The sequence below is a fragment of the Mus caroli genome, chromosome 16 (genome assembly GCF_900094665.2).
Source record: "Mus caroli chromosome 16, CAROLI_EIJ_v1.1, whole genome shotgun sequence".
NCBI lineage: Eukaryota > Metazoa > Chordata > Mammalia > Rodentia > Muridae > Mus > Mus caroli.
Window position 1 is genome coordinate 46,046,275 of NC_034585.1, and position 25,609 is coordinate 46,071,883.

The 25,609-nt window shown below is 41.8% G+C and overlaps 1 protein-coding gene across 1 annotated transcript in view; it reads left to right on the plus strand.

Moving 5' to 3' along the window:
* Myh15 (myosin heavy chain 15) overlaps positions 1-25,429 on the plus strand; it is a 139,567-nt gene extending 114,138 nt beyond the window's left edge. The window contains exons 34-41 of the mRNA XM_021185004.2: positions 665-857; positions 1,698-1,901; positions 5,730-5,855; positions 8,781-8,951; positions 13,003-13,107; positions 21,350-21,445; positions 22,608-22,742; positions 24,390-25,429. Coding sequence (XP_021040663.1) covers positions 665-857; positions 1,698-1,901; positions 5,730-5,855; positions 8,781-8,951; positions 13,003-13,107; positions 21,350-21,445; positions 22,608-22,742; positions 24,390-24,404 — 1,045 coding nt within the window. The 3' untranslated portion in view covers positions 24,405-25,429. The remainder of the gene's footprint in view (positions 1-664; positions 858-1,697; positions 1,902-5,729; positions 5,856-8,780; positions 8,952-13,002; positions 13,108-21,349; positions 21,446-22,607; positions 22,743-24,389) is intronic.
* The last annotated feature ends 180 nt before the right edge of the window (positions 25,430-25,609 follow it).

Consider the following 25,609-nt stretch of genomic DNA (forward strand, 5'->3'; position numbering starts at 1 on the left):
ACATGTAAGTACACTGTAGCTGTCCTCAGACCAGAAGAGGGCATCAGATCTCATTACGGGTGGTTGTGAGCCACCATGTGGTTGCTGGGATTTGAACTTCGGACCTTCGGAAGAGCAGTCGGGTGCTCTTACCCACTGAGCCATCTCACCAGCCCCTCAGCCTGCTTCTTATACCAACCAGCACCACTAGCCAAAGGGTGGCACCACCATCAGTGAGCAGTGCTTTCTCATATCAACTGTCAATAATAAAAGGAAATGCCTCACACCTTGCCCCTAGGCCAATCTGGTGGGGGCATTTTCTCAATTGAGGTTCTCTCTTCTGAAATGATTCTACTTTGTGTCAAGCTGACATAAAACTACCCAGAACAATCCTTTAATGAGTCTTAGACAAAGCTAACACAGGACCCTTGAAATAATTCTAGTGTTTTTATAATTCTATGTCGAACCTAACCTCGAAGCCTTATTAGTCTGTTATAATGAGAACAGACTCATCAATCTAATGCCAACATTTCTGTTTATAAAATGAAAGCCCTTTAAACTCATTTGTTTTTAACCTCTGAGAGTTATTTTTAATTTTAATGTGCTTCCCATAACTTGAAAATAAGAGATACCTATTCCTAATTTTGGAGTATGATGTTCTCCATACGTGTTACTCTGAAATCAGGGAGAAGCATCAGCAAACTATGGGGTCCCTGCAGTCTAATTTGGATTTGGAAGCTTCCAGCAGAATTGAGGCCACCAGACTGAGGAAGAAGATGGAAGGGGACCTCAAGGAAATGGAGATTCAGCTTTGTGCTGCCAACCGGCAGGTGTCACAGATGACCAGAGCCTTGGGCCAGCTTCAGGGTCAAATGAAGGTACTTTGCAACAATACTAAAGGACAAAGATAGTCATAAACTAAGTGGCAGAATCTATTGAGCAGTGAAAGAGAAAACCACAAATTTCACCCTTCCAGAGAGGGAACATGCTTATCTGAAAATAAGTGAAGCCCTGCCAGAATGATGCAGGCACAGGGACACATCTGAATTTGTGAGCAGGCCATTAAATAAGAAAATGGAATGGACAGAGCCTTGGCAGCCATCTACTTCCAAGTCACCATTCGGGGTATGTCAGAATGACAGTTCGATTCAGAGCTTCCTCTTGGTGGAAACAATAGGTTGGGTAGCAGTGTTTGAGGCCAACACCCAGGGGAATTTTTTGTCAAACAGACTTCCTTGAAAGTAAATGCTCTCCTGTTCTAAAGAAGATTGCATTTGTATAACCTAAGGCCCAACTGAAGCCAATAGGCTAGAAGAAATTAATAAAAGTTAGAAACAAACTAAGGAGAAATAACTGACTCCTTAGAGAACCATGAAATACACATCCCCAAAGCTCTACCCTTCAGGACAGTTGCTTGGATACTATGCTGGTCCTGCCTGCTGTCTGACTTCTAACACAGAGAGTTTAGCTTCTTGGCTTTTTTTTTATATTCCAGTCCTATTGGTGGTTGCTGAGATCAACAGCTTTCTGCCCTGTTGTTCAAGACACTTTGATTTCAGTAAACTATCCTAGAGCTGCCTTACAGGGTTACTTAGAAAATCTTTTATCACTGAGATGGAGAACTTGGAAACTTGTCTTTGTATGGTGGTCATCCCCCTGCCATGCTAACAGTTGAACTAAGAGGTATCCATGTCCCAGGCCCATGTTTTCTCTTGTAGGATCTTCACCAACAACTGGATGACAGCATTTACCAGAACAAAGACCTGAAGGAACAGGTGGCTCTGGCTGAGCAGCGCAATGTTCTTCTTCAGTCTGAACTTGAAGAGCTGAGGACCTTGCAGGAGCAGACAGAGCGTGGGAGAAAGCTGGCCGAAAAAGAGCTCCTAGAAGCCACAGAAAGAATCAATCTTTTCCATACCCAGGTAAGACCATTGAGTTCTCTCCATTCGTGCAGTCGGCTGGTTGAAAGAAGCAGTTCCCAACCCTGAGTCAGGTAGGATAGGTCCGACAGCCATGTCAAGTCGTAGCTGTGACATAAGAGGCACAGAAAGCTGTGCAACCGAGGAGCTGGTCACAACTTTCATGCCAAACGTTATGCTTCCAGAGCATGTGTAACAAAGCACCACCAACTGATGTCTTTAAACAAATTTATTTCTTCATAGAACTGGGTGCTAGTTACCTTTAGGTATCTAGGTATCAAGGTATTTTAAGAGCTATGTTCCCTCTGAAACCCACAGAAGACTCAGCTTGTGTTAGCGTCTGAGGGGTTTCCTGACTCTCTTTCTATTGATACCATTTCGGTTCTTTGTTCTCACATGGTACTCCGCTTGCCTCTTTTCTCTTGTGAGTGTGTCTGTGTCCGAATTCATCCTTTATATACAGGTATATCATATGGAATTATGGACAACCTCAGTGACCCAATATTAACTTGATTCACACATTTAAAGCCTTATTTTCAAATCAGGTTATATTTTGTAAAATATGGCTAAGGGGTTCAATATAAACTTTTGTGGACATGGTAGGAGTATAGTGCAATTGTAATGCTAAGTTTCCTCATGGAGAATGGACTGTCAGGGCATCCTCAGACAGGATGACAGAGGACAGAAAGAACATTTCTTATTGGTCTAATAGTATTTGCTGGCCCCTTATTCCCTTGTTCTCTCTCAGAGCCTTGCTTCCCAGCACCCAGGAATGTCTAATATCCCAAAAGGCTTCTGTCAATGTTCTGGCTTCTCCTGAAAGCTTATGTAAGTGAGAATTAGCAGGATTCCCAAATTATTCCTTGATCATTCGATTGTCAATAACAGGGACAGATGCCTAGAGCAACTGTGTCAAGCACCAAGCATTTTTAGGGCACATGCTACAACTTAAATAAGTATTGCTCAATATGATAAATAATAATAATGTCCTCCTTACTGCTCCCAAAAGTAATGACAAAAGTCAATAAATCATAACTATACTGTGATGAGTCCATATGGAACATACAACACTACAGAATGTCCTTAGTGATCCTAGATAACTAATTTTATCTGGAGGCATAATAGTTTTCTTCCTAGTCCAGAAAGACATGGGAACAATGGGACAAGGTGTATGAAAGAAAAAGTAAGAAAGTGGATGGAGTCAGGGACTTTGGTGGCTGTTGAGAAGGATAGACTAAAAGCAGTTGAGGACAGACTGACACTCTGGAGAGTGCTGAAAACATCTTGGGTCATTTTAGTTGCTACATTGACTCAAAAGCGCCACTGGCATTTTGTAGGCAGGGTCTAGAGACCTCCTTTGAAATACCATAAGATCCCATATCACAAAAGTACCATATGATTCCCACATCTTGGAGTCAATGTTCCCAGAATGTCAGTAGTGCCCTCAGGGTGTTACAATTAGTCCATGTCTACATTAAGTTTATGCAATGACATCATTTTTCTGGGTGCCATGGTTTAAGAAAAAGTATGCTGTAGGGTATGGATGATTGTTAGCAGGTTAACTAATTTCAACACTTGACTTTGAGGGTCTTGGTCAGTGGTAGAGCACTTGACTTGAGTCTATGAAGCCTTGAATTCAACCCAGCTGCAATAGAGAAAATAAAAACAAGAACAAGAAACATCACTTTTTTTCCTCCCTTAAGTTTTATCTCAATAATAAAATGTGGCATATTGGATCATTTTTTAAAAATTATATTATCCATTGTCTGCCATGCATAGTAACTACTGTTGACAAGCCATTTGATATGAATGTTGTAACTGATAATGTACTGTACTCCATTGTGAAGAGGACAGAAGGAGAGGGGGAGAAAAGGTGGGGGAGGGGGGAGGGGAAAGGGAAGAAGAGCACACAAAGACAACAACAGGATGTGGCTTGGAGGGAGGACACATGAAGCAGTGTATTATAGTGTGTTGCTTAGTTTTTTTTTAACATGACATAAACCAAAGTCACCTAGAAAAAAATACATCAGTTAAGAAATTGCTTCCTTTCACTTGGCCTGAAGCTAGGCAGTAGGACATTTTCTTGATTAATGATTGTTGTAATAGGGGCCATCCCACTTTAGGTCCTGGGCAGGTGGTTCTGGGTTATATAACACAGCAGGCTGAACAGCGATACCCAGTAAGCCGCATTCAACCATGGCCTCTGTGACAGTTCCTGTCTCTGAGTTTCCTGGCCTTTCCTTGAAGACTGACAGTATAAGCTGAAACAAAATCTTTCTTCCCAAATTTGCCTTTGTTCAGTGTTTTATCACAGCAACAAAGAAGCCAACGAGGACACTTAAATAATAGTGCCTTTGTCCTGAAACTTCACAGACTCATTAGCATGAGCGTTCCAGTACTCAGGTCTCACGGATCTATGAGATCCACAGCTCGGCAAGCAGATGGCTCAACAAAATCTCAGGTGCTGCCCCTGGTCACAAGACACTTGTCTAGCATTAACCCAGGAGGCATGGCACTCCTCTTAAAACCCTCTTCCTTGGAACATACAACTGAGTATAACTCACAGAAAGGATCCTCTCCACATTATACCTTAAACCTCTTCCCTCTGAAAATGGAAGATGGGGAGGCATTAAACTTGCAGACACGATAAATGTCATTTCTGTAGGAAAGTTTAAGTGACTGGTAGACAATTAAATCACATCAGTTAAATCAGTGTGTGGACTTGTGCAGTTCTTTGCACTGAGAGCACCTATGGAGTGGGCACCCGTAACACTCCAGGAATATACACTCCATTCCCCTGGACCACACAGAAGGCAATGGAAATCCTGCAGAGCACAGGGCCTGCCCCTTCACAGGATGGAGAGAAGTATTCTTTATGGTGCCGGTACAGGGCAGGCAGAACCTGTGAGGCTGGGATGCCTTCTTTCTCTGTTCGAGGCTCAATCTGCCCTGAGAAAGGCTCTAAGCAGAGAGAAGGGAAAGGGCAGTGTAAAAGGGGTGAACTGAAAGGAGAAACAAAAAGCGGCAGCCCATGCTTTTTACAGATGCTCTTTGTGCTAAGAGTTCCCATGCTCACAAAAGCTCTACTTCAAATGCAGGGCAGATGCTGCAGGGAGCTTGGCCTCCATAGAACAATCAGGAAGGAATTGGGGCAGTGAGGCTGTGGAGCACAAAGGCCCTTCCTTTAATAGAGTTCTAGGGACTGGGACTGAGCTTTCTGCAGTCTGTTTATCCACCTCCATGACCACCTAATTTTCATCCTCCTCCTGCTCTTCCTCCTCCTCCTGCTCTTCTTCCTCCTCCTGCTCTTCCTCCTCCTCCTGCTCTTCTTCCTCCTGCTCCTCTACCTCTTTCTCCTCCTCTTTTTTCTTCCTGCTCCTCCTCTTCCTTCTCCTCCTCCTTGTCTTCCTCCTCTCCCAAGAGTAAGAAGGAAGGCAAGTAGGCAAAGAGGGGATTGGTTTTCCTCATGTAGCAGTGTACTGGAATCCTCCAGGTGGCTACAGGTGACTCTGACTTCTGCTCTAGGACCCTTGTTTCTATCACATTGAAAATGGCAGAAAAACGTTCTTCAAGAAGTTAGAAACTACATCCATTTCTGGCTTTGTCATATTTCGAATCCTCCTTTCTGATCCAGGCATCCATCTCTTTTCTTCTGAGCCTCTAAATAAAACTCCTTCATTTGATCTGCCTTTTGTGCCTAAGCTACCAGCCAGAGCTGGAGAGCTTGCTTAACTGTATATGGCCGACTATGCTCAATTGCTTCTACCCAGAGCTGCTTGCCTGTGCTTTGCTGGCCTCACGTTGCCTAACTGGAATGCTGTCCTTCCTTAGAACACAAGCCTCCTCAGCCAGAAGAAGAAACTGGAGGCTGGTGTTGCTCAGGCACAGAAGGAAGCTGGAGAGATGTTGCAGGCGTGTCAGAAGGCAGAAGAAAAGGCCAAAGAGACAGCGTCTGAGGTGGGTCTGTTGTCTGCCTGCCCACGTTTGGCCTGTGGAGTTCACTCTAGCTATAAAGCTTACTATAGCTCACTGTAGCCCAAAGACAGGGCCTGCTGCAGCCCAAATGGATTCTATTGATTCCCCATACAATCAGGAGGGAGTTAGCTGACCTTGCGGTTTCCCCATTAGCCAGAACATTTAGGCCAATTGGCAGTTGTCTTCTAACCCACCTTGACAATGAGGAGGGATGATTGAAAGGCCGAAAGCAAAATCCTGTGGGGGGAAAAGTCTTTCTTTTTAGGTTAGCTATTTTTCAATTGTGAATCAATATAGTCAAGTGTTTAGAAAGAATTCTTCCTGTGCTTCCTTACAAATTTCCATTTTTCTTCAGCATGTAAGGGTTTGATGATGATGATGGTGATGGTGATGATGATCTGAAAAGAGTGGCTAAGCCACTTACATTTTATAATCTATACTACTCCTGGGATAGCAAAAGCAGATGAGGAAGTGTTTGGGGCTGGTGAACTGTATTTGTGAACAAAAAGTTGTTGTTGGTGTTACTTTTCCCAGTGGCACTAAGGGCAGCACTAGCCGCCAAACCCAACAAGAAAAGCTCAAAAAAATGCATGCCCCCCTCACACCCTCTATGAGCGGATGCTATACTTCTATCAAAACATATATCAAATGAACAGAGCAATTGAGAAAAAGCAATTAATGGAAAAAAGTGAAGTTTGTGTATTTAAGGGCCCAGGGTGGAAAGTTTCAGGCTTATTAAATGGGCCTGAGCATGATTTCAGCCTCTGCTCACCCTCTGAGGTTAAGCTTTTCTGGAGTCTATCAAATGTGCAACGATATGCATCGCTCTAACCCTGCTTTATGACGGGAAGGCAACCATCTTGCTTAGAAAGTTGTGAGAACCAAAGAGACAGGACTTTCTGCTAGATTTTACATCAACAATTATATTAATGATACAACTTTTCAGAAAAGTTAATGTTTGAGACTATGGAATGATTCCCGCTGGCTTATGTTTTCAAACCATGGGTATATAGCTGATGGTGCTGTTTTGGGATGCTGGGAACCATTAGGAAGGGAGGCCTATCTGGAGTAAGTGAACTGCTGGGAGATGAGCATCCTGGACCATCTTGTTGCTTCCTGACTACCAAAGTGATGTAACCACCCTTTTGTCATGATGGAAAAGTACCGAGGCGGGAGGCTTTAAGAAAGAGTTAGAAAACTCAACATTTTGGACAAATATTAAGGAAAGTGTACTGAGGAAAAAAAACATAGAAAGAAGCAAAAGGAAAATGACACTTTTCTGAGCAATTCAGAAAAATGAGCAGATGTATGAAGTTGCATGGCTGTGGTATGGAAGTTACTGCGTAGGAACTCCCTATATCCCAAGGGAGTCTGGGAAGGAAAGTATGGTATCTCATTAAAGAGAAAATTATCCTACACATCTGCTCTTTATCATGACCTAGGACAAGTCTTCCATCTTAGAGGTTCTTCTCTTAGCCAGTGACTGATCCCACCCAGATGGACTGTTGAGTCCTCACCCAGGCCAGAGTCTATACTCTTAACCACAAGACTATTTCACTCTCATCTAACACTGTCACAACTGCAAGTAGTTCCTGCCACCATGCCTTCTCACTATGTGGACCTGTCTTCCCTGAGCTATAAGCTATAGTAACAACTTCATCATTTAACAGATGTTTCTGTCAAATATTCTATCATGGCAACAAGAAAGTCACTAAAACAAATAGCAATTTCCTATTTTAGTCATGAACCTTGTTGCTCTTGAAAAAATTTGATATTGTATAACTTTATAAAGCAAAGGAGATCTTTAGCTCATGGTCCTGAGAGTTTTCAGAGGTTTGGTGCTAATTATGCTATGGAGAGGAATTTCTGGTGGAAAGCATTGCATTGGACAGAACACAGTGGGAAGAAGCTTTAATTTTATCAGAAAATCAAAGAGCCACATTCCCACAATCCAATTTGAGATATCTCCAGTTTACCTAAGGATCTCCTGTTAGGTGCCAACTCTTAAAGATCTTAGCTCCCAATATCACTGTACCCAAACCACACTCAGAGGCAACAAGCTGGGCAGAAAGGATTTGCTCTCGAATAAAGCACGCAAAAAGAGAAAACAGCTTGAGTTATATTAAGAAGCTAAGCCATTGTGCACAGAGCTAAGGACCAAAGGAGGAATCACAACCTACCTTCTTTGTAAGTTTACTTGTAAGATTATTTGTACACAGAATATCCGATACTATCAAATTCTTGGAAACTAAATATGTTTACAGTAGTGAATCAGAAAATACATATTTTCATATGTATTTTAGTAGGTATTTTACTATATCTTTCCTGGTGCCTTATAAGACAGCAGTTATTTGTCCTCAGTTACATGCATTTTACAGTACTTTAATCAGTTAAAAGTCATTGCTTCACTTCATCCTCTTGCTTGCCACATATCTGCTGTCTTTATGTCCGTGACACTTCATCTTTGACTTTTTCCCATCACTACTCACCCAACTCTGCTTCCATGACGACTGACTGGTTTGAGAAAGAAGCCAAGGGATTAGAGGGACCCGGGTGTAAAGAGGTTACATATATGGAGGCCAAGCAAAAACCCCCTCCCCCCATAAGATTTGGAACCAAAGCTCATTGGAATATGATAACTTTCCTACAGGATTTGCCAAGTCCATTTCCTTCCATTCTTCTTTTTAAAAGATTTATATATTTTTACTTTATGTGTACGATTCTTTGCCTGTGTGTGTATGTGATCCACAAGTGTTTAATGCCCACAGAGGCCAGAAAGAGGGCATGGAACCCACCGAAGCTGGAGCCTTAGTATGGGTTCTAGGAACCAAGCCTGAATCAGATGAAGAACAGCAAGCACCCTAACCACTGAGCAACCTCCCCTGTCCCTCTTTCTTCCTGTCTTAGGCAGCCAACATGTCAGAAGAGCTGAAGAAAGAACAAGACACTAATGCTCACTTGGAGAGGATGCGGAAGAACATGGAGCAGACAATTAAAGACTTGCAGAAAAGGCTGGATGAAGCAGAACAGACTGCTGTGCTGGGGAGCAAAAAGCAAATCCAGAAACTGGAATCCAGGGTAGGCGTTTGCTTGGGTAATGGCGGGGGCCTAACAGCCTGCATTCAAGGCCTTAATGTCCTGGAACATCACAGCTCATCACGTTGTTTAATGGCACATTCAGATGCTGGCAGCGTATGTTCTGAATACATGTGCTCGTTATTGTTTGACCTTGGGCCTGCTGATAGGGCTTTTCTGGGTCTGGTTGAAAGTTGTCTTCGCTCTTACGATGAATGACAAAGCATCTTCCCCCATTCACGACACCAGTTCTAGCCTCTTCACAGGGAGGATGGCCCACTCTACCCAAACACACCCTTGCAGTCTTGCTCTTCCACTGATGTTCCCATCATTTTCTCTAAAGAGAACACCTGTTTCCTAACAGCTAATGGAAGGGGAGAAGAATACATCCATGATCCAGACAGGCTCTGTGCAGATACAGCAAAGGCTGGCACGAATGATATGAAATCTACCTTAAGGGACTTTAACAGCACTTAATGAAACCACCCTAAAATGGGATTTTTAGGATTATTAAATCAATTCCAGTGATTATGTGTATAGTAAACTTCACAGAAGTTAAAATACTATTCTGCATGGATTTAATGGCTTAAAGGGGGCTCTGAAAAGAGATATATATACTTAGGTGTATTTCTGGTACATCTCTATAATGGGATATCAATATAGACTCAATCAATACAGTGATATTGGCTAACAAAATGAGGAAGGTTTCAGTAATAGATTCTGGAGCTCATAAGTAATAATATAAAGATAATAAGAGTGTTACAAAGTGTTCATAATCTTCTGATCAAGAAAAATAGTAACAGGATAAAGACTAATAAAAATAACTAGCCCTAAGAAGAGATCCAAAGAGATATAAGTTAGATCTTTGAAATTCATGGGTTTTGGTGTTTTGATGGAAGAACCATGTAATTTTTATGTTTCAAGTCAAATAAAACCCAAGTTTATTTCAAGTAGAAAAAACAAAAAACAAACAAACAAAACAAAAAAACAACCCTGGGCTTGAGAGATGGCTCTTCGGTTAAGAGCACTGTCTGCTCTTCCAGAGGTCCTCAATTGAGCACTGTCTGCTCTTCCAGAACTCAATTCCCAGCAACCACATGGAGACTCACAACCATCTACAATGGGATCTGATGCTCTCTTCTGGTGTGTCTGAAGACAGCTATAGTGTACTCATATAAATAAAATAGATTTTAAAAATCCATCCTTAATAATTAATTCTAATTGTAAAAAAAATGTATATGTGTGTGTATATACACATATAATCAAGCATAAAATATAAACAAAGAATTATTCCCAGTGATCTTTTGCATATTGCTTTTTAGTATAGCCCTTATGGAATATGCCTTAGAGGTAAACAGGCAAAACTCAAAATCAAAGCAAAGCAAATAAGCAAACTATATGTTTCATTTCAAAGTAATGACTTTAAAAATATTTTATTTAATATTCATACATGCATATAATAATGTGTTTGGGTCAAATCCACCCCTATCTCCTCTCTACCAATTCCTCCCCTATCTACCTACTACTTTCCCTTCCTAACTTCACATGGGCTCCCTCCCCTCTGTCAAATGCTCACTGCATCCACTTGGTGTTGCCTCTATGGACATGGGTAGCATCATCCTTTGGAGCATGGGTAGCCTCTCAGGATCTGTGTCCCTGTAGAAACAAAGTAACAACTTCAAATGGTAATGAGATGAATATGATATTTAATCCATAGCATATATGGAACCAAGATTTTAGTAAAGAAGAAAAGCATTTAATTATGTTGTACCCTTAAAAAAAATACATGAATTATCCTGGCCTTTTCATCACCCATTTAATACAGTAGGTTTTCATTTTATTTCCATGTCTTTGCATTTTATTGCTGTGAAGAGAGCAGGAAAATTCTTATAAAGGAAAACATTTAATTGGGGCTGATTTACAGTGTAGAGGTTTAGCATATTGTTGTCATGTTGGGAAACATGATGGCATGCAGGCAGACATGGTGCTGGAGAAGGAGCTGAGAGTTCTACATTGGATCTTCAGGTAGCAGGAAAGAGAAAGAGATACTGGGCCTGGCTTGAGCATTCAAAACCTCAAAGCTCAACCCCAGTGATGCAAGGCCACACCTCCTAATAGTGCCATTCCCTATGAAGGCATGGGGGCCGTTATCATTCAAACTACCACATCCACAATTATTATTTGTTAACTCTTATCTTAAATCAATGGCAACTAGCAGTGAGCTGATAACAGATGACACTGAAGAATTATAGACTTAAAAATATAATTAGAATATCATTTTTTATCAATTTTCAGTCTTATAACAAAGTATCTGAGATAGGCTGATTTATAAACAATAGAATTTTATTTGGCTCATGCCTTTCCAGTCAACAGTGTGTTTCTGGTAGCTATTTAGCTTCTAACCTTCTAACCAGGGCCTTCTTGCCACAGAATAACATTGTAGGGGGCATCACACCACATGACAAATCAAACAAGGTCTCTTGTACTAATGTCACTAAACATGCTGATGGGGTTGGTTTGGACCTTTATTTACCTCATCTAACTTTAGTAAACTTCAAAAGCGCCCCCTCCCAATATACATGAAAATTGGGAGTTTAAATTTCAGACACATAGATTTTGGAGGGATATACTCACACAATAATTTTCATTACTCTTTAGAATTACATTGAAAGGTCATTACAAGTGAAAATAAATGGCAATTAGGATTCTCTTCAGTGAAGCACCTATTACCATGAGGTGCTCTATGGATGTTTCACAACCAAACAAAAACCAAAATGCCTTAAACACATCCTTTTATAAAGAGTTCTGTTGGCCCGTATCCTTACAAATAGAACTGTGCAGATCCTTACTAGCTACCTGTCCAGAGCATCCAGAGCAGATGTACTGATGGTCTATCCACAAGGAAGCTGCACATCTGCTAACCTGCCTGCATCTTCCCAAGATGCAGCAAAGAGGGTAGCTTGGCTTAAATGGATGCAAGAAGTCCTAGCAGGAAGAGGGATCAGCCTGAAGAAGCTTCTTCATGCCTCAGTGGGCCAGGCCTCAGTTCTAAGATGGCCATCAGACCTTATGAAGAGGTGACATTTTGGTCAAGGAGAAGCCAGGGAGTGACACATGAATGTCTGAGAGAACGTTCCATCAGCAGAAACAGCAGCTTGCAGCCTCTCAAACCAAGGCTCAGGCCGCCTGCCTGCTGATTTCTCTCCACAGCAGTTGACATCCTTCAACGGACTCTATTGTGATTTGTTGAGTTGGCTTTACCTCATGAGCAAGTATGCTTATTCACAGGAGAGATTTGTGCCTGTTTCCTTCATTGTTCTAGCACTGGGGTATAGTGAATAGTGGACACTGTTCTCAGTGAAAAACATGATAATTTTACTTGTACGACTTGATACACAGGAAGTTTCCTGCTATACTTCTCCTGCAAAGCAGAATTGTAGGCCTGAACATGGCATGGATGTGACAGAGACCAAGGGCAAGAATCTGAGAGGAACATGGAGAAATGAACCCAAGATGAGGAAGTGTGGGACAGACTCTTCAACACTAATTCAAGCAGCTTGCTGTTTGTGCTCACAGACAGCACCACCCCTCTCTCCAACCCCGACACAGACAGACACACAGACACAGAGCATACATATATACACACACAGATAATACATGTACAGACAGACAGACACAGAGCATGCATACATACACACACACAGCATACACAGATAGACACACACACAGGCACAATTATGTGTGCACATACCCATACACACAGATGTGATTTTGCAATGTTGTAATGTAAGAAGAGAGGCTTCTCCTTTAATTAGTTTTTTTTTCTAAACAAAGTCAAGTCTTAACCATGCTTTTATGAGCCCGCATATGTTAAGAGCCTCATCTTGGGTGACTTTGTTTTTGTTTTTCCAGAAAGATTTATTTAGTCACTACCAGAAAGAAAATGGGCATACTTCCTTAAACTATTTCATTCTTCAATATACTCTCCACAGGGTAACTAACTGTAGGACAACCTTGTTACCATCCTGTGGGCTGAAGTTACCTCTTATTATAGGTGCGGGACCTGGAAGGTGAACTGGAGAGTGAAGTCCGGCGCAGTGCGGAAGCCCAGCGAGAAGTACGCAGACTGGAGAGAGGCATCAAAGAGCTGACCTATCAGGTACTCCAGGAAGCCATTGTCTAGGCTATGGTTAGGGTCCTCCTGCAGCAGTATGAACCTTCATGACTGAAATGGCCTTCTGAGACTCTGCAGTTGTGTCAGTAGTGAACATTTTCTTGCCCTGTCTTTTTCTCTCCATGGCTCAGGTCTATCCATTTCCAGAGCTCATAGGGAGAGGTGGCAAGGTGCAATTGAGGTGAAAAGCTATTTATGCCATCTCTGCTTTTTTTTCCCAACATAGTGTTAGTGCACTGTCAGAAAGATGCTGATTGAAGATAACACGTAAGTGAAGTGATTGGCAGGCACTAAGAGTGGCCACCTCACCAGCTGATTACATGGGATGCTAACTGGACTGGACTCTTTTGAGGAGTTTTGTTCCTGGGGCCAGATGAAAATGTCTGTACTGCAACGTGACATTTTTGCTGAGGCTTACTGGAGCCAACCTGTAAACTAACATTAACATATGCTTGAAGCAAATACTTGAAAGTAGGTAGACAAGTTTCCTACTTATAAGCAATGTAGTTCTAAGTCCACGACGTTCTTCCTCATCTACACTCTGACTTCCCTTTCTCCCAAGACCTCTGCTGTTGAGTTGGAAGTCTGCTGTGCTAACCAGGCTGTCCTATACCTTATGCACTCCAGCAATCATGCTGCCCCAGCCTCCCCAGTGTTGGGACCAGGGGACTGAGCCACCACATTCAGCTTTTCTTTCTAATGGAACAGAGCCCCTGATCTGATCAAGGCAAAGGGCATTGACTGTTCTCCACTCCAGGGCACAACATCTTTCTAGCACCCAGTTGGGATGTATACATTCCTGCGTTGCTAAAGGACAAGCATCTATTTTGAGAAGTAATGCTAGGGAACATGGCACTTTAGTGGTGATGTGAGTATCAACAGAATATTACAAACCTAAAGTCTGTAGTCTAGCACACAGGGAAGTTGCTCTCACACTAAAACCTACACAGCATGTCACTGTACTTAGTTTGTCACAATGTGTCATAGTGCTAAATGGTTGTTTATAAGCACGTCTAAACTTAGAAGGCAAAGAAAAACATGATATAAAATGTTTTTATTTATTTATGTAATTTAAATTATTTTATTTATTTACAGTCCCGTCATTACCACCTTCAGTCCCCCTCACACAGTTCCTCATCCCGTTCCTTCCTGTCTTGCCTCTGAGAGGGTACTCCTCCACCCAGACCTCCCCTTTCCCTGGGGCCTAAAGGCTTTTGAGGATTCAGCATATTTTCTCCCATTGAGGCCAGACCAGGTAGATCTCAGCTACATATGTGCCAGAGGCCTCCGACCAGCCCCTGTGTGCTCCTGGTTGGTGGGATCTCCCTGGGGTCTGGGTAACTTGAGATTGCTGGTCTTCCTATGGGGTTGTTCTCCCTTTCAGCTTTTTCAATCCTTCCCCTAATTCAACCATAGCGGTCCCTGACTTCAGTATAATGTTGATGAAAGTATCTGCTTCTGTTTCAGTCAGCTGATGGTAGGTCCGCTCAGAGGGTAGCCATACCAGACTCCCACCTGTAAGTACATCATAGCCAAGTAGTGTCAGGCCTTGGTGTTCCCCCATGAGTTGGATCCCAAGTTGGGTCAGTCATTGGACCATCTTTCCTTCAGTCTCTTCTCCAGTTTTGTCTCTGCAGTTTCAGACAGGAACAATTCTGGGTCAGGAATTTTGACTGTGGATTAGTAACCCTGACCCTCCACTTGAGGCCCTGTCCTTAAGTGGACTCTTAATAGTTCCCTTTTGCCAATGTTGGGCATTTTGGCTAAAGTCACCCTCAATGGGACCTGACAGTGTCTTGATTCCTGAGTCTCTGGTACTCTGTAGAGGGTTCCCCATTCTTGGCCATCTGGGATTCTCTCCTGTCTCCTCCCCCCATATCTGATTCTGTTCCCCTTTTCCTTTACCCCTCCACTCTCCTACCTGGGTCCTTCCCTCCCTCTGCCTCTGGTGATTATTTCTTTTTCCTTTCTAAGTGGAGTTGAGGCCTTCTCACTTGGTTATTTCTGTTTGTTACAGTTCTTACTGTCTGTAGGTTGTATCCTACGTATTCTGTACTTTTTGGCTAACATCCACTTAGTGAGTACATATCATTAATGTCCTTTTGGGTGTGAGTATTCTCACTCAGGATATTTTCTCGTTCCATCCATTTGCCTGCAAAATTCATGATGTCCTCATTTCAAATAACTGAATAGTATTCCATTGTGTAAATGAACCACAGTTTCTGTATCTATTCTTCCATTTAGGGACATCTGGGTTGTTTACAGCTTCTGGCTATAACCAATAAGGTTGCTATGAGAATAGTGGAGAATGTGTCCTTGTGGTATGATGGGGTGACTTTTGGGTATATGCCCAAGGTGGTATAACTGGGTCTTCAGGTAGAACTATTTTCAATTTTCTGAGGAACTGCCAGATTAAAAATATTTTTTAACACCCTAAAATTATATCCCTTATACGTAGGGGATTATTATTAATGGATCTTAAAGAATTGGAAGTAACTTAGCTGAGAAAATATATGGGTTCTGGACATAACCACACAGTACTGTGAACTTAATCAGTACTGTATATTGGCTACCATGGATTTATGAAACAATATTTTTAGTTTTCCACAGCTTAATGATTTACTTTATAAATTTTAAATATATTTTAATTTTTGACTCCTAGTAACTCCCAGTTCTTAAGCACTGTATATTTCCCCTTTTATATCTGTTTTGTTTATTTTTTCATTAGCATGCACAGTAACCAGTTTCCTTATGGCATCTTCATACATAAGTTCTGCTTGGTTTTCTCCACCGTGTTTTCCCCCACTCCTTTCCCATCCTCTAGCCCCACTCAGCTCTTCCATTCCAAATAGTCCCTTTCTGCTTTCCTATCACACATGTTCTATTACCCTCTCCACCTGTCAACTAGTGCCTCTTTGTTCTCATTCCTACCTTCCTGATCTCTACCTACTCAACCTCCACATAATCCTTGAAGATTTATAGGTAGAAAATAATAAATGTATCTCAGAAGCTAGCATCTGTGTATGAGGGAACATATGGTGTTTGGCTTTCTGTGCCTGGGTTTTCTCACTCATATAACACTGCCAGTTTCATCATTTTCCCGAAAACTTTATCTTCTTTATAGCTTAATACAGTTCTACTAAAAATATGTACTACACCTTTATTATCCATTCTTTTTATTTTTGTTTCATACTTTTAAATGTTCCTTATGAGCATATATTAAATTATACAGAGTAAGAGGTCTCATTATGACATTTTCACACATGACCATAGAGGATTTTTACCTTATAATTATCTTGTTGTTAAGACACACATGTTAGGAGCTGGAGAGATGGTTCAGCAGTTAAGAACATGGGCTGCTCTTCCAGAGGATCTGAACTGCTTGCATGGCAGTTCACAACTGTCTGTGACTCCAGTTCCAGGGTTCTGACCCTCACACAGATATACATGCAGGCAAAACACCAATGGACATAAAATAAAAACAAATTATATAAGGAGAGAGAGAGTAGACACATGCATTAGCCTAGGCCTATACTGGGTCATGCTTGTTAAATAAACTTGTCCCTGCACATCTTGTACCACTATGACACCATCAGAAGTTACACATGTGGACTTTCATCTCATGTGACTGTAACTGTTTCTTCTGAAATACTCACTGCAAGGATCCTTTTGATTTTCCACTTGAGGAGGGGCCTCTCTCTTCAGAAATCTGTCCATGGTGATATTCTTGGCTTCTTTTTCTCATTATATATTTGCTCGTCTGCAGATAATGATCATGAACATTCTTTTGTGTTCACGTAAACCTTTGAGTGTTTCAAGCTTTGCAAGGAGCTTGTTGAGGTCTCAAACGCCTTTGTTAAATTCACAATGGCCTAGGAATTGTCTTAGGGCTCTTCCCCATTGGCCTCTTGCCTTATCTTTTCTTCAGTCATACAATCAGTAGGAAATAACTTTTCAGCTGTGTTTTAACTGGTTGACTACCAGCATACCCACAGGATGTTGGTGACCAAGTGGTTCTTCAGTGTTGGACTGTTTCAGTGTTGAACACATACTCCCCAAAGTTCCTTCTACCTTTGTCACATTATGCAATATAGCTTATTCTGATAAAAGGCCAAACTCATTTTAGGCAGATTGTTAAAGCTCCTTTAACAATGCTAATGCAGGGGTTTAGGGTCCTGATTCTAGTTCTAGAAGTGAATAGAAATGTCAATATCTTTTTCCCTACAGCAGGAAACAGTGTTCTGAAGAAGGCAGGACACTCTGAATGTACCAAATAGTCTAACTAAGCTAAACTTAAAACCACTTGGACACTTGTTTAAATCTATCTATCTATCTATCTATCTATCTATCTATCTATCTATCTATCTATGTATCCTCTAATTATTTTTATTTTATGCATTTTGAGAGTTATATCTGCATGTACATATATACACTGTACGTATGCCTGGTGCCTGAGAATTTCTGAATAGGGTGTTGGATCCCCTTGAATTGTGGATAGTTCTGTACCATGTGGATGCTGAGACCAAATCTATGTCCTCTGCAAGAACAAAGAATGCTCATAAGCATTGGGACATCTCTCCAGTCACTTGGACAGTTGTTTTCTGAATACACGGTTCTTTTTCTAAGATGAGCTTGACATTGTTTTAAACAATGATCTCTGGAAGTCAAAGTTGGTGTGGCTAAGAAAGTAACCACCTTAGAGACATGGCATTTTGTGACTCTGTACTACATTTGAGAAACTGCCAATTATGATGGAGTGGGACATCATTTGTTAATAATGTATTTTTTTCTTGTCCATGGACTGTTTTTATTGTTTCCTTTATAAATGTTTCATTATAGAACAGTGGTTCTCAGCCTTCCTAATGCTGTGACCCTTTAATAATTCCTCATGTTGTAATGACCTCTAGCATTAAAGGTAATTTTGTAGCTACTTCATAACTATAATATTGATACTTTTATGAATCTTACTGCAAATATTTAATTTACAGGATGGTCTTAGCTGACCCCTATGAAAGAGTGGTTCAAGCATCCTCCCTCCCCTTAAAGGGGTCGAGACCCACAGGTTAAGAACTGCTGTAATAGAACAAAGCACCAAACCTATATTTTATTTTCATTTCCATGGAGAGTGCATTTTTGCTCTGCTACAGATTAATTTTGTTGTTTTTTTCCTTCAACATTATTGATGTTTCTCATGCTCTATATTTTACAGTTGTGCTTTGTTTCCTTATTTATTTTCTCTTTTTTTACTCATGTTCTCATGAAGTAGCTTTCAGGCTCCGCTGTTCACACGTGCCCTGTGGCTAAGGTGAGAGTCCCAGGGATTCCATAGGGTGCATTTCTCTGTTTTCCTATGTGCCTCTGCAGTGCTTCAAGTGCACCCATTTAGTTGCAGATGCCTTCCCACCATGAAGTCAGGCGATACCCACTGAGCAGTACTTCTGCGCTAGAATAGAATCCTGTGAGTTGAAAGTGGTCTAGAAAGATCCCCCCCCCCGATTGATATTCATGTCTGTTTTCGTAATATTCAGAGTTGATTCCGAGTCCATTTAGTTCCTTCTCCTAACACCAAGATACACTTTGGACTATAAGGCAGTATTTTTGTGACAGACCATTCACAGGTGTCACTTTGGGGCGGGGGTTGGGGGATTGTCATTTTTCGAAGAAAAAAACTACGGTTCTCTTTTCCTAGTAAACTCCTCTGGGAAGAGTCTATAACTGTGTACTGGAAAAGCAACCCAGTGTGATCGTATTCTAAAATAACGGCTGTCCTCAGTCTCCATTTGTTTTCTCTGTGTCTCTGGAATATAGAAACTTAACAGCCTACAGAAATGTTCCAGAAACGCAAGGCCTAAGACCAGTAGCATTTCACTGTCTAGAATGTAAAGCTTGTCCCTGTCCCCTTCATTCGTCCCTCAGCTACCTCATTTTGTCTCTGACAACCTCCTATATTCAGAAATCTGGGCATGCATGAGCATGGGTCCCACTTTATATGCCTTAGTGGAAACACAGCATCTTTGTTTTTAGGAACAGGGAAGCAAAAGTTGGTAAAGTCAGTGTTGGGTCTATGCTTCAGGCCAAGATGACAGGATGGATTTTCAAGTGAAAAGGTTTTCTGATAGTTACAGCTCTGAAAAGCAAGATGGACTCCAAGTTGGTTCTGGCAGATGGAACCTCAAGGTGCAGACTGACATCCACCAAGTGTTAAAGGAAGGGTGGCATAGAGCGAACGAGCTTCAGGTAGCTCCAGGAGGCTCTGGGTAAATACAGAGAACATCTCCAGCACAGAAATTGCCTAGAGAGGAGAATCCTGTCATGCAGAAATGGCCACACAGCAGTAGTTTCACTTGGCTCATCTGTTCCTCTAAGTCCAGTTATTGCCTGGAGCTATTTGACTCTGTGCCATTGATGTGACTGAATCCAAAAGGCCCTATTTGTGATAGTTGTCATGTGACGGCATTTTCTTCAGCTGAATGACAGGTTCTTTTCTGGAAGGGACACCCAATCCACAGTTGTGGCTACCACAGTTAGGTAATGTCTGCAGGGGAGATGTGAGCTCAAGTCTCATTATGAGGCTTTACCTCCCCAGTGAGATGAGAATCATTAGCATAAGCACCCATTTGTAGCTGTTTTTCAGTTTACTTCTGCTTGATCTCCTTTATTGTATCTGCCTCCTCAGTAAGTTAATGGGAACTAACTCTGTATTGGTTTTAGAATTCACTGTATACAGATAGTGTTGTAAAAATTTGAATTTCTTAAGGCTTTTAATGTAAGGCATGTGGTTGAAAATGGAGGAGATATTTTATTTAAAACACAGGTTAGCCTCAGCCCCCTAACCAGGTTGAGCCCTATATGTTTCTTTGGGGTTTGACTAATCTTAAGATTCGTATCAAATTGTAGGGTCAGACATATAGTTTGTAGGGAGGCTGCTTTCAGCTATTGGAAGTATGCCAGGTAGAAATAGGTGGGTCTCTGTGAGTTTGAAGCCAGTCACATCTACAGAGTGAGTTCCAGGATAGCCAGGACTACACAAAGAAACCTTGTCTTGAAAAACAAGCAAACAATAAAAATGTGGTCAGGAGTAGGTAGTAGCTTAGCCAAACCAATACAAGAAAGAGCAGGCAGAATGCTGTGGGAGGGGGTACAATCCTATACGCGGTGGGATTTTATGGGGTAGAAGGACCAATGCCACACTCTAAAGTCAACTTGTCATCACTATGACAAAGGACTTTAATGATTCATGATGTTGTTCTTGTTGCTTTGGGGGACAGAGCAAAAAACTGCTAATCTCAAGGCTAGGAAAGGATCTGAGATCCACTGTTCTTTCAGGGATCCCATGTCCAATGACTTTCTATTAGAACCCCTCTCTTAAAGACCATCTCGTTCCAGCCTGGGCCCAGGTCTTTACCATTTGACTCTAATGTCTTTGGGAGAATATACTAGATAGAAGAAGTAAACTACGGCCAGTTTAAAAATGAGCTTAGAAGTGGATCTTGATTAGATTGGTCTCTCATTCTTCGGAAAAGGCACTTGATTTGAAAATCCTGCAGTGTTTTCAGGGGTGTGGGAAGATGGTCAGGAGCATGAAGAGTCCCACCCATGTGCTTTCTTAGAATGTCAAAGATTTCATGGAGAACTGTTGAGAAAGCCCACCTCCCCATGTGTCTTTTCTCCAGCTGGAGCCTAGACAATGACAGAGCTGAAGATGGTGGCCATGGCTTGCAGAATGCGGCTCACCATCTTTACTGATGCCCATGACATAATTCCAAGAAACTTAGCTTTCCTATAGTTTATTACATGAAGCCAAGCACCAATTCAGAAGCTCAGGGGTTCACTTGTTTTGACTGAGGGATTTTTGGATTTCCATTTTTCATAAATGGCTTTTGTAATAATAAATTTTATTCCTAGTAAGAAATCCCAGGTAAGTGTAGCTTATCTGGAATGAAAAGACTGAAGAATGTATTAAACCTAATGGCCTTGACTTCCATTTAAGCAAAGGGCTGGCAGTGAAGATCAAGAGAAAAGTTGTTGCCATTTCTCAGAGCCATCCATTACTGTCTCAAAACTCAGGATGAATGGGGTTAAATGTATCTTTTAATGTTCTGTTATCAGATTGTAACATGTATATGTATATACATGTTACAATATACTCATATATATATGAGTGTACATTTAGTGCACATTGTTGGATCCTCCAAATGACTTTCCTATGCATGTCTATGCATTTCAGGTGGAAGAAGACAAGAAAAATCTCAGCAGGATGCAGGCTCTGTCTGACAAACTTCAGCTGAAGGTGCAGAGTTACAAACAGCAAGTGGAAGCAGCAGTAAGTGCCAGTTGAGCATCGTGGAGTTCCTGGCCACTGCTTTTGGCTAATGCTCTGAGCTTGTGAAACTGCTCAGCAAAGGCACCAGCTGCATCTGCCCATTCTCTGCTTTTATATAAATTAGCACTACAGCTTACAGGAGGGGAAACAAGAGAGGAAAATTGTGCTGTTCTTCCCTGAAGGAAGCCAGACCTCTCTCCCTTGACCTGATGGCTAGACTCAAACATATACATTAGCAGAAATGAGCCAAGTATAAAATAAGGGTGCCATGCAGGATTAGATTGGCAAATTTTTTCAGAGTTTCATTTTAAATCTCCTTCAGCTTTAGACTTTGGGTGAACATAATTGAAACTTGTAATACATTTTTTTCTGATGAATCTGGCAACAATGTGAGCAAAACCACTATCATCTAAATATCCTTCTTCTTACTCCTTAGCTAATTATTTTATTGGCCTCAGTTCAGGTTTTCAATAACAAATATGTTAAAGGTTAAGTGGCATATGTATTAGTTTACACGTAATATTTTAAGAATTTTTGAATTGTATGGCTTGTTATTGTGTCCAAGAATTATTGATGCATAATTTGAAAGGGTAGCCACCTGTTTCCAAGTGTAGGTAGAATATGAATCTGATTTTAAACCAATAACTATGATTGCTCTAGAATATAAGTGTGAGAAAGTTATACAATTGGTGGAAAAGAACACCCATTCTGAATTTCCAGAGGACAACAGCTGTAAAATGAATCTCTGTTCCTATTCTTAAAAAAAATTCTTGATTTCATTCTTCTTTATATGTATTGGCACTTTGCTTATATGTATCATTACATAAAGTTTTTAATATAAAGCTTTATGTGATTTTCTGGTGCATAGATTGGCCAGAAGAGGGCATTAGACACTCTGAAACTGTAGTTAACAGGCGGTTGTGAGCTGTATTCAAAAGGAAATCTGGGTCTTCTGAAAGAGCAGTAAGGACTCTTAACTGTTGAGGTATCTCTCCAGCCTCCATCCCTACTCTTAAGTCTTACTTGCATGTCTTAGACCAAAATGACACATTTGATCCAGTGCTGGGTTTCTATCTTCTTCTGTTTTCAAGTATTGTTTCAGAGCAGAGACTACTATTTAGGAGGGGCCGTATCTTCATGTTCTGTGCTTTCCATTTGACAGGAGGCACAGGCTAATCAATACCTTTCCAAGTATAAGAAGCAGCAACATGAGCTGAATGAAGCCAAGGAGAGGGCAGAGGCCGCAGAATCGCAAGTCAATAAACTCAGAGCTAAAGCAAAGGAACTTGAGAAAAAGGTACAATCCCTTTGAAATGCTGTACAGCCTGTTGCTTCGGGCCTTGGGGGCATCACATGGATTAGTATAGCAAGGAATGTCTTGCTTTTCTCTTTAAATCTTTTTTTTTTTTCAATAGCCATACAAGCTCAAATAAAGTTCTTCCCCCACTTATTAAATTCTACGTGTCCAGGGAGTATGGAATTGATAAACGCTTGAAATGGAAAAGCATTCTAGATTTATTTTTTTTAAGCCCTTCATGCCAGGCTAACTTGTAAGCTCTGAGCCTTGGACCTTTAATTTATTAGTGCAGAATACTGAGGAATTCATGGAGCAAAGGGAATTTCAAAAGTACAAAGGGACCTTGGAATTCAGAGTGAATTCTTTCCACAGTAGCCAAGCAAGCGAGTTTGAATCAGGTCAAACTGAAAACCAGGGGGAAGTTGGTCAGAAGTGAGCCAGGGGTTGACACCAAATTCTGGAGTCCTGCTTTCTAGGTCCCAGGATTCAACTTCTGGCTCCTCCCTGAAGCCCAGAAAGGTCTTTCCATGTCTCTGTCGGGGAGGCCAGTGCTTCTCTGTAAACAGAAACTGGAAGAAACAACAATGAACTCAGCCATGGATGCTGGGCAGGGGCATCTCTGCTTCCTCACTGAGAGTTTCCTTGAAACATGGTTTGTAAACGGCATCTGCCTTTAGGACAAGGGGATTAGAAGAAATTGGATAATAGAAGTAGCTACCTTTTCTACGAGGCCCGAAAAGCAGTGAGCACGGCTCCTAGCACCGATGCTCCATTCGCTTTCAAAGCTTGGTTCATGTTGAGCCTGCTCATTTCTGGTAAATAAATTACTGGTAGCCCCTCAAGTTACGCTGATAGGACTGCCAATCATAAATATCGACCTTGTCGAAGGAGGCTAAAAGTTGGCTACATGGAAGACACGGAGATCTAAGTCTGAGAAGGCTGAGTCATTGGTAGCTCTGGAGAGATCCCACTGCTGCCTGGACAGCTGTCTCAGTCATAAGGCCCAGTTGGAAGGCTCTAGGGGAGTGGCTTGACTGGTAGCCTCAGCTGAGGAAGTGTCATCCCACTGGTTCAGAGTGTCCTGTGCAGAGCCTGCCCAGCAAGGCCATAGAAAGGATTTGCTTAGGGAGGGGTCTCCCCTGTGCTCCAATTCTCCTCAGCTTCGCGAGTTCATGAGGCCTTCAAACCCCACCCACATTTCACCTTGTCACAGCTGTTTTTTAAGAACGAGAATAAAACAAGTGAGTCAGAAATTGCTTCTGGCAGAAGATGAATAGGGAAACCTTGCTGGGCAATGTGATGACTCACTGCCCCCCATTCACAGAAGAAGAGCCTAAAATCCTTCAACTGCCATAAATACAGGGAAAGTTTCCTGATGCACTCATATGTCTGGAACAAACCAGTGAAGTGATTGCAGCATCTTTTCCAGTGGGGGAGGGGAGGCAGAAATGGAGAGTGACAAAGCATGCCCTTGGGGTGAGTCACCTGAGCCTGCTCTCTGCTAGCAGGCAATTGCCTGACCCCCTTGCCTCCCTTTGAAGCCCATGGAGAGCTGCTGAGACCTCTTTCCCTCTGGAAAGGGCTCACATGGGTCTGGAACATCCCTGGAATGTCAAAACACACACAGACATACATTCTGTTTTCCAGGTTCGAGAAGAATAAGGAGTTTCTCTTCATTAAAAAAAAAAAAGAAGACAACAACTGGAAGCAAGCCTTTAAGAAATAAGTATGTGGCATGAATAGCAGGCTAAGGAGATGATGAAGAAAATGTTCTGATCCAAAGGACTATAATTACCTCTTGGATTAATGGATGGCTTTTTGATTCTCAGTGGCATGAGACATCTCTCTACTACAATTTCACACAAAAGACTTAACAGATGTAAGAATCAATTTTGATGTTAGAAGCAGGCACACTTCTCCTTTCCTCCATTTCTGCAGGCATAGCACTCAGAGAAGAACCCTTAGTATATGCTTCATGGAGTCTGGTACCTGATGAGGAAGGGATTTTCAAGTTATCTAACTTTGCTTAACTGGTCCCTGTATTTGGTGACAATTGACAAAAAATGTCTCTTAGCACTGTGGAGCAGGCATTGCCATAGTTAGATGCTTTGAACTTGTAGGTAGACCATCCTAATCAAGACACATGTAGGCTCCACACTTATGTGGACTATAACCTGAGATGAGTTGTACAGTTGTGGCCATGGAGCTAAGGAAGATGAGCATGTTCTAGAATTTCTTTCCTTGGATGGTTCTAGACTAAAGTTGGGAACAAGCAAAAAATCTGTCACAGAGTGAGTAGTTAAAACCAGAGGAGTTTCTACTTTATGTGCCTAAGGTCACTATAGGGCCCCAAGCAGTAGGACAGTTGAAAACTATTACTTCAGGCCCAAGGTAAGTTCTCAGTAACCAGCTACCTTGGACCTTTTCCTCCCACTTCCTGCCAGTCTCCTTCAACATGGCAGGCATGAATAAAGTTCTAAGGCAAGCAGCACCAGCTTCACCTGGCCATGGCATAGAGGCTGGGCACGAGGACAGTTTGGAAACAGTCTGTCCTTTACAGGATTGTTCCATCCTCATTGAAGGCAAAGCCCTCCACCCATCCCTGTGCAACTCACTGCAGCCACTTGAGGCACAGTAGCCACAACTGTGTAAAAATGATGTCTGACAATAAATCCTGTTCTGTGTGATTCTCAGTGGTTCTGCCTCTCCATCCAACCACACTCACACAGGGTGGACCCAGCGCCACCAAAGGAGCAGGGCCTGCTCTTGTTTGGCATCCTCTGCATGTAGGCTTCAGCGATTATATTCACCTCTCATTGTTGACAGAGAACCTCAATGATTCTCAGAATTCTCTCCATGTCTATTCT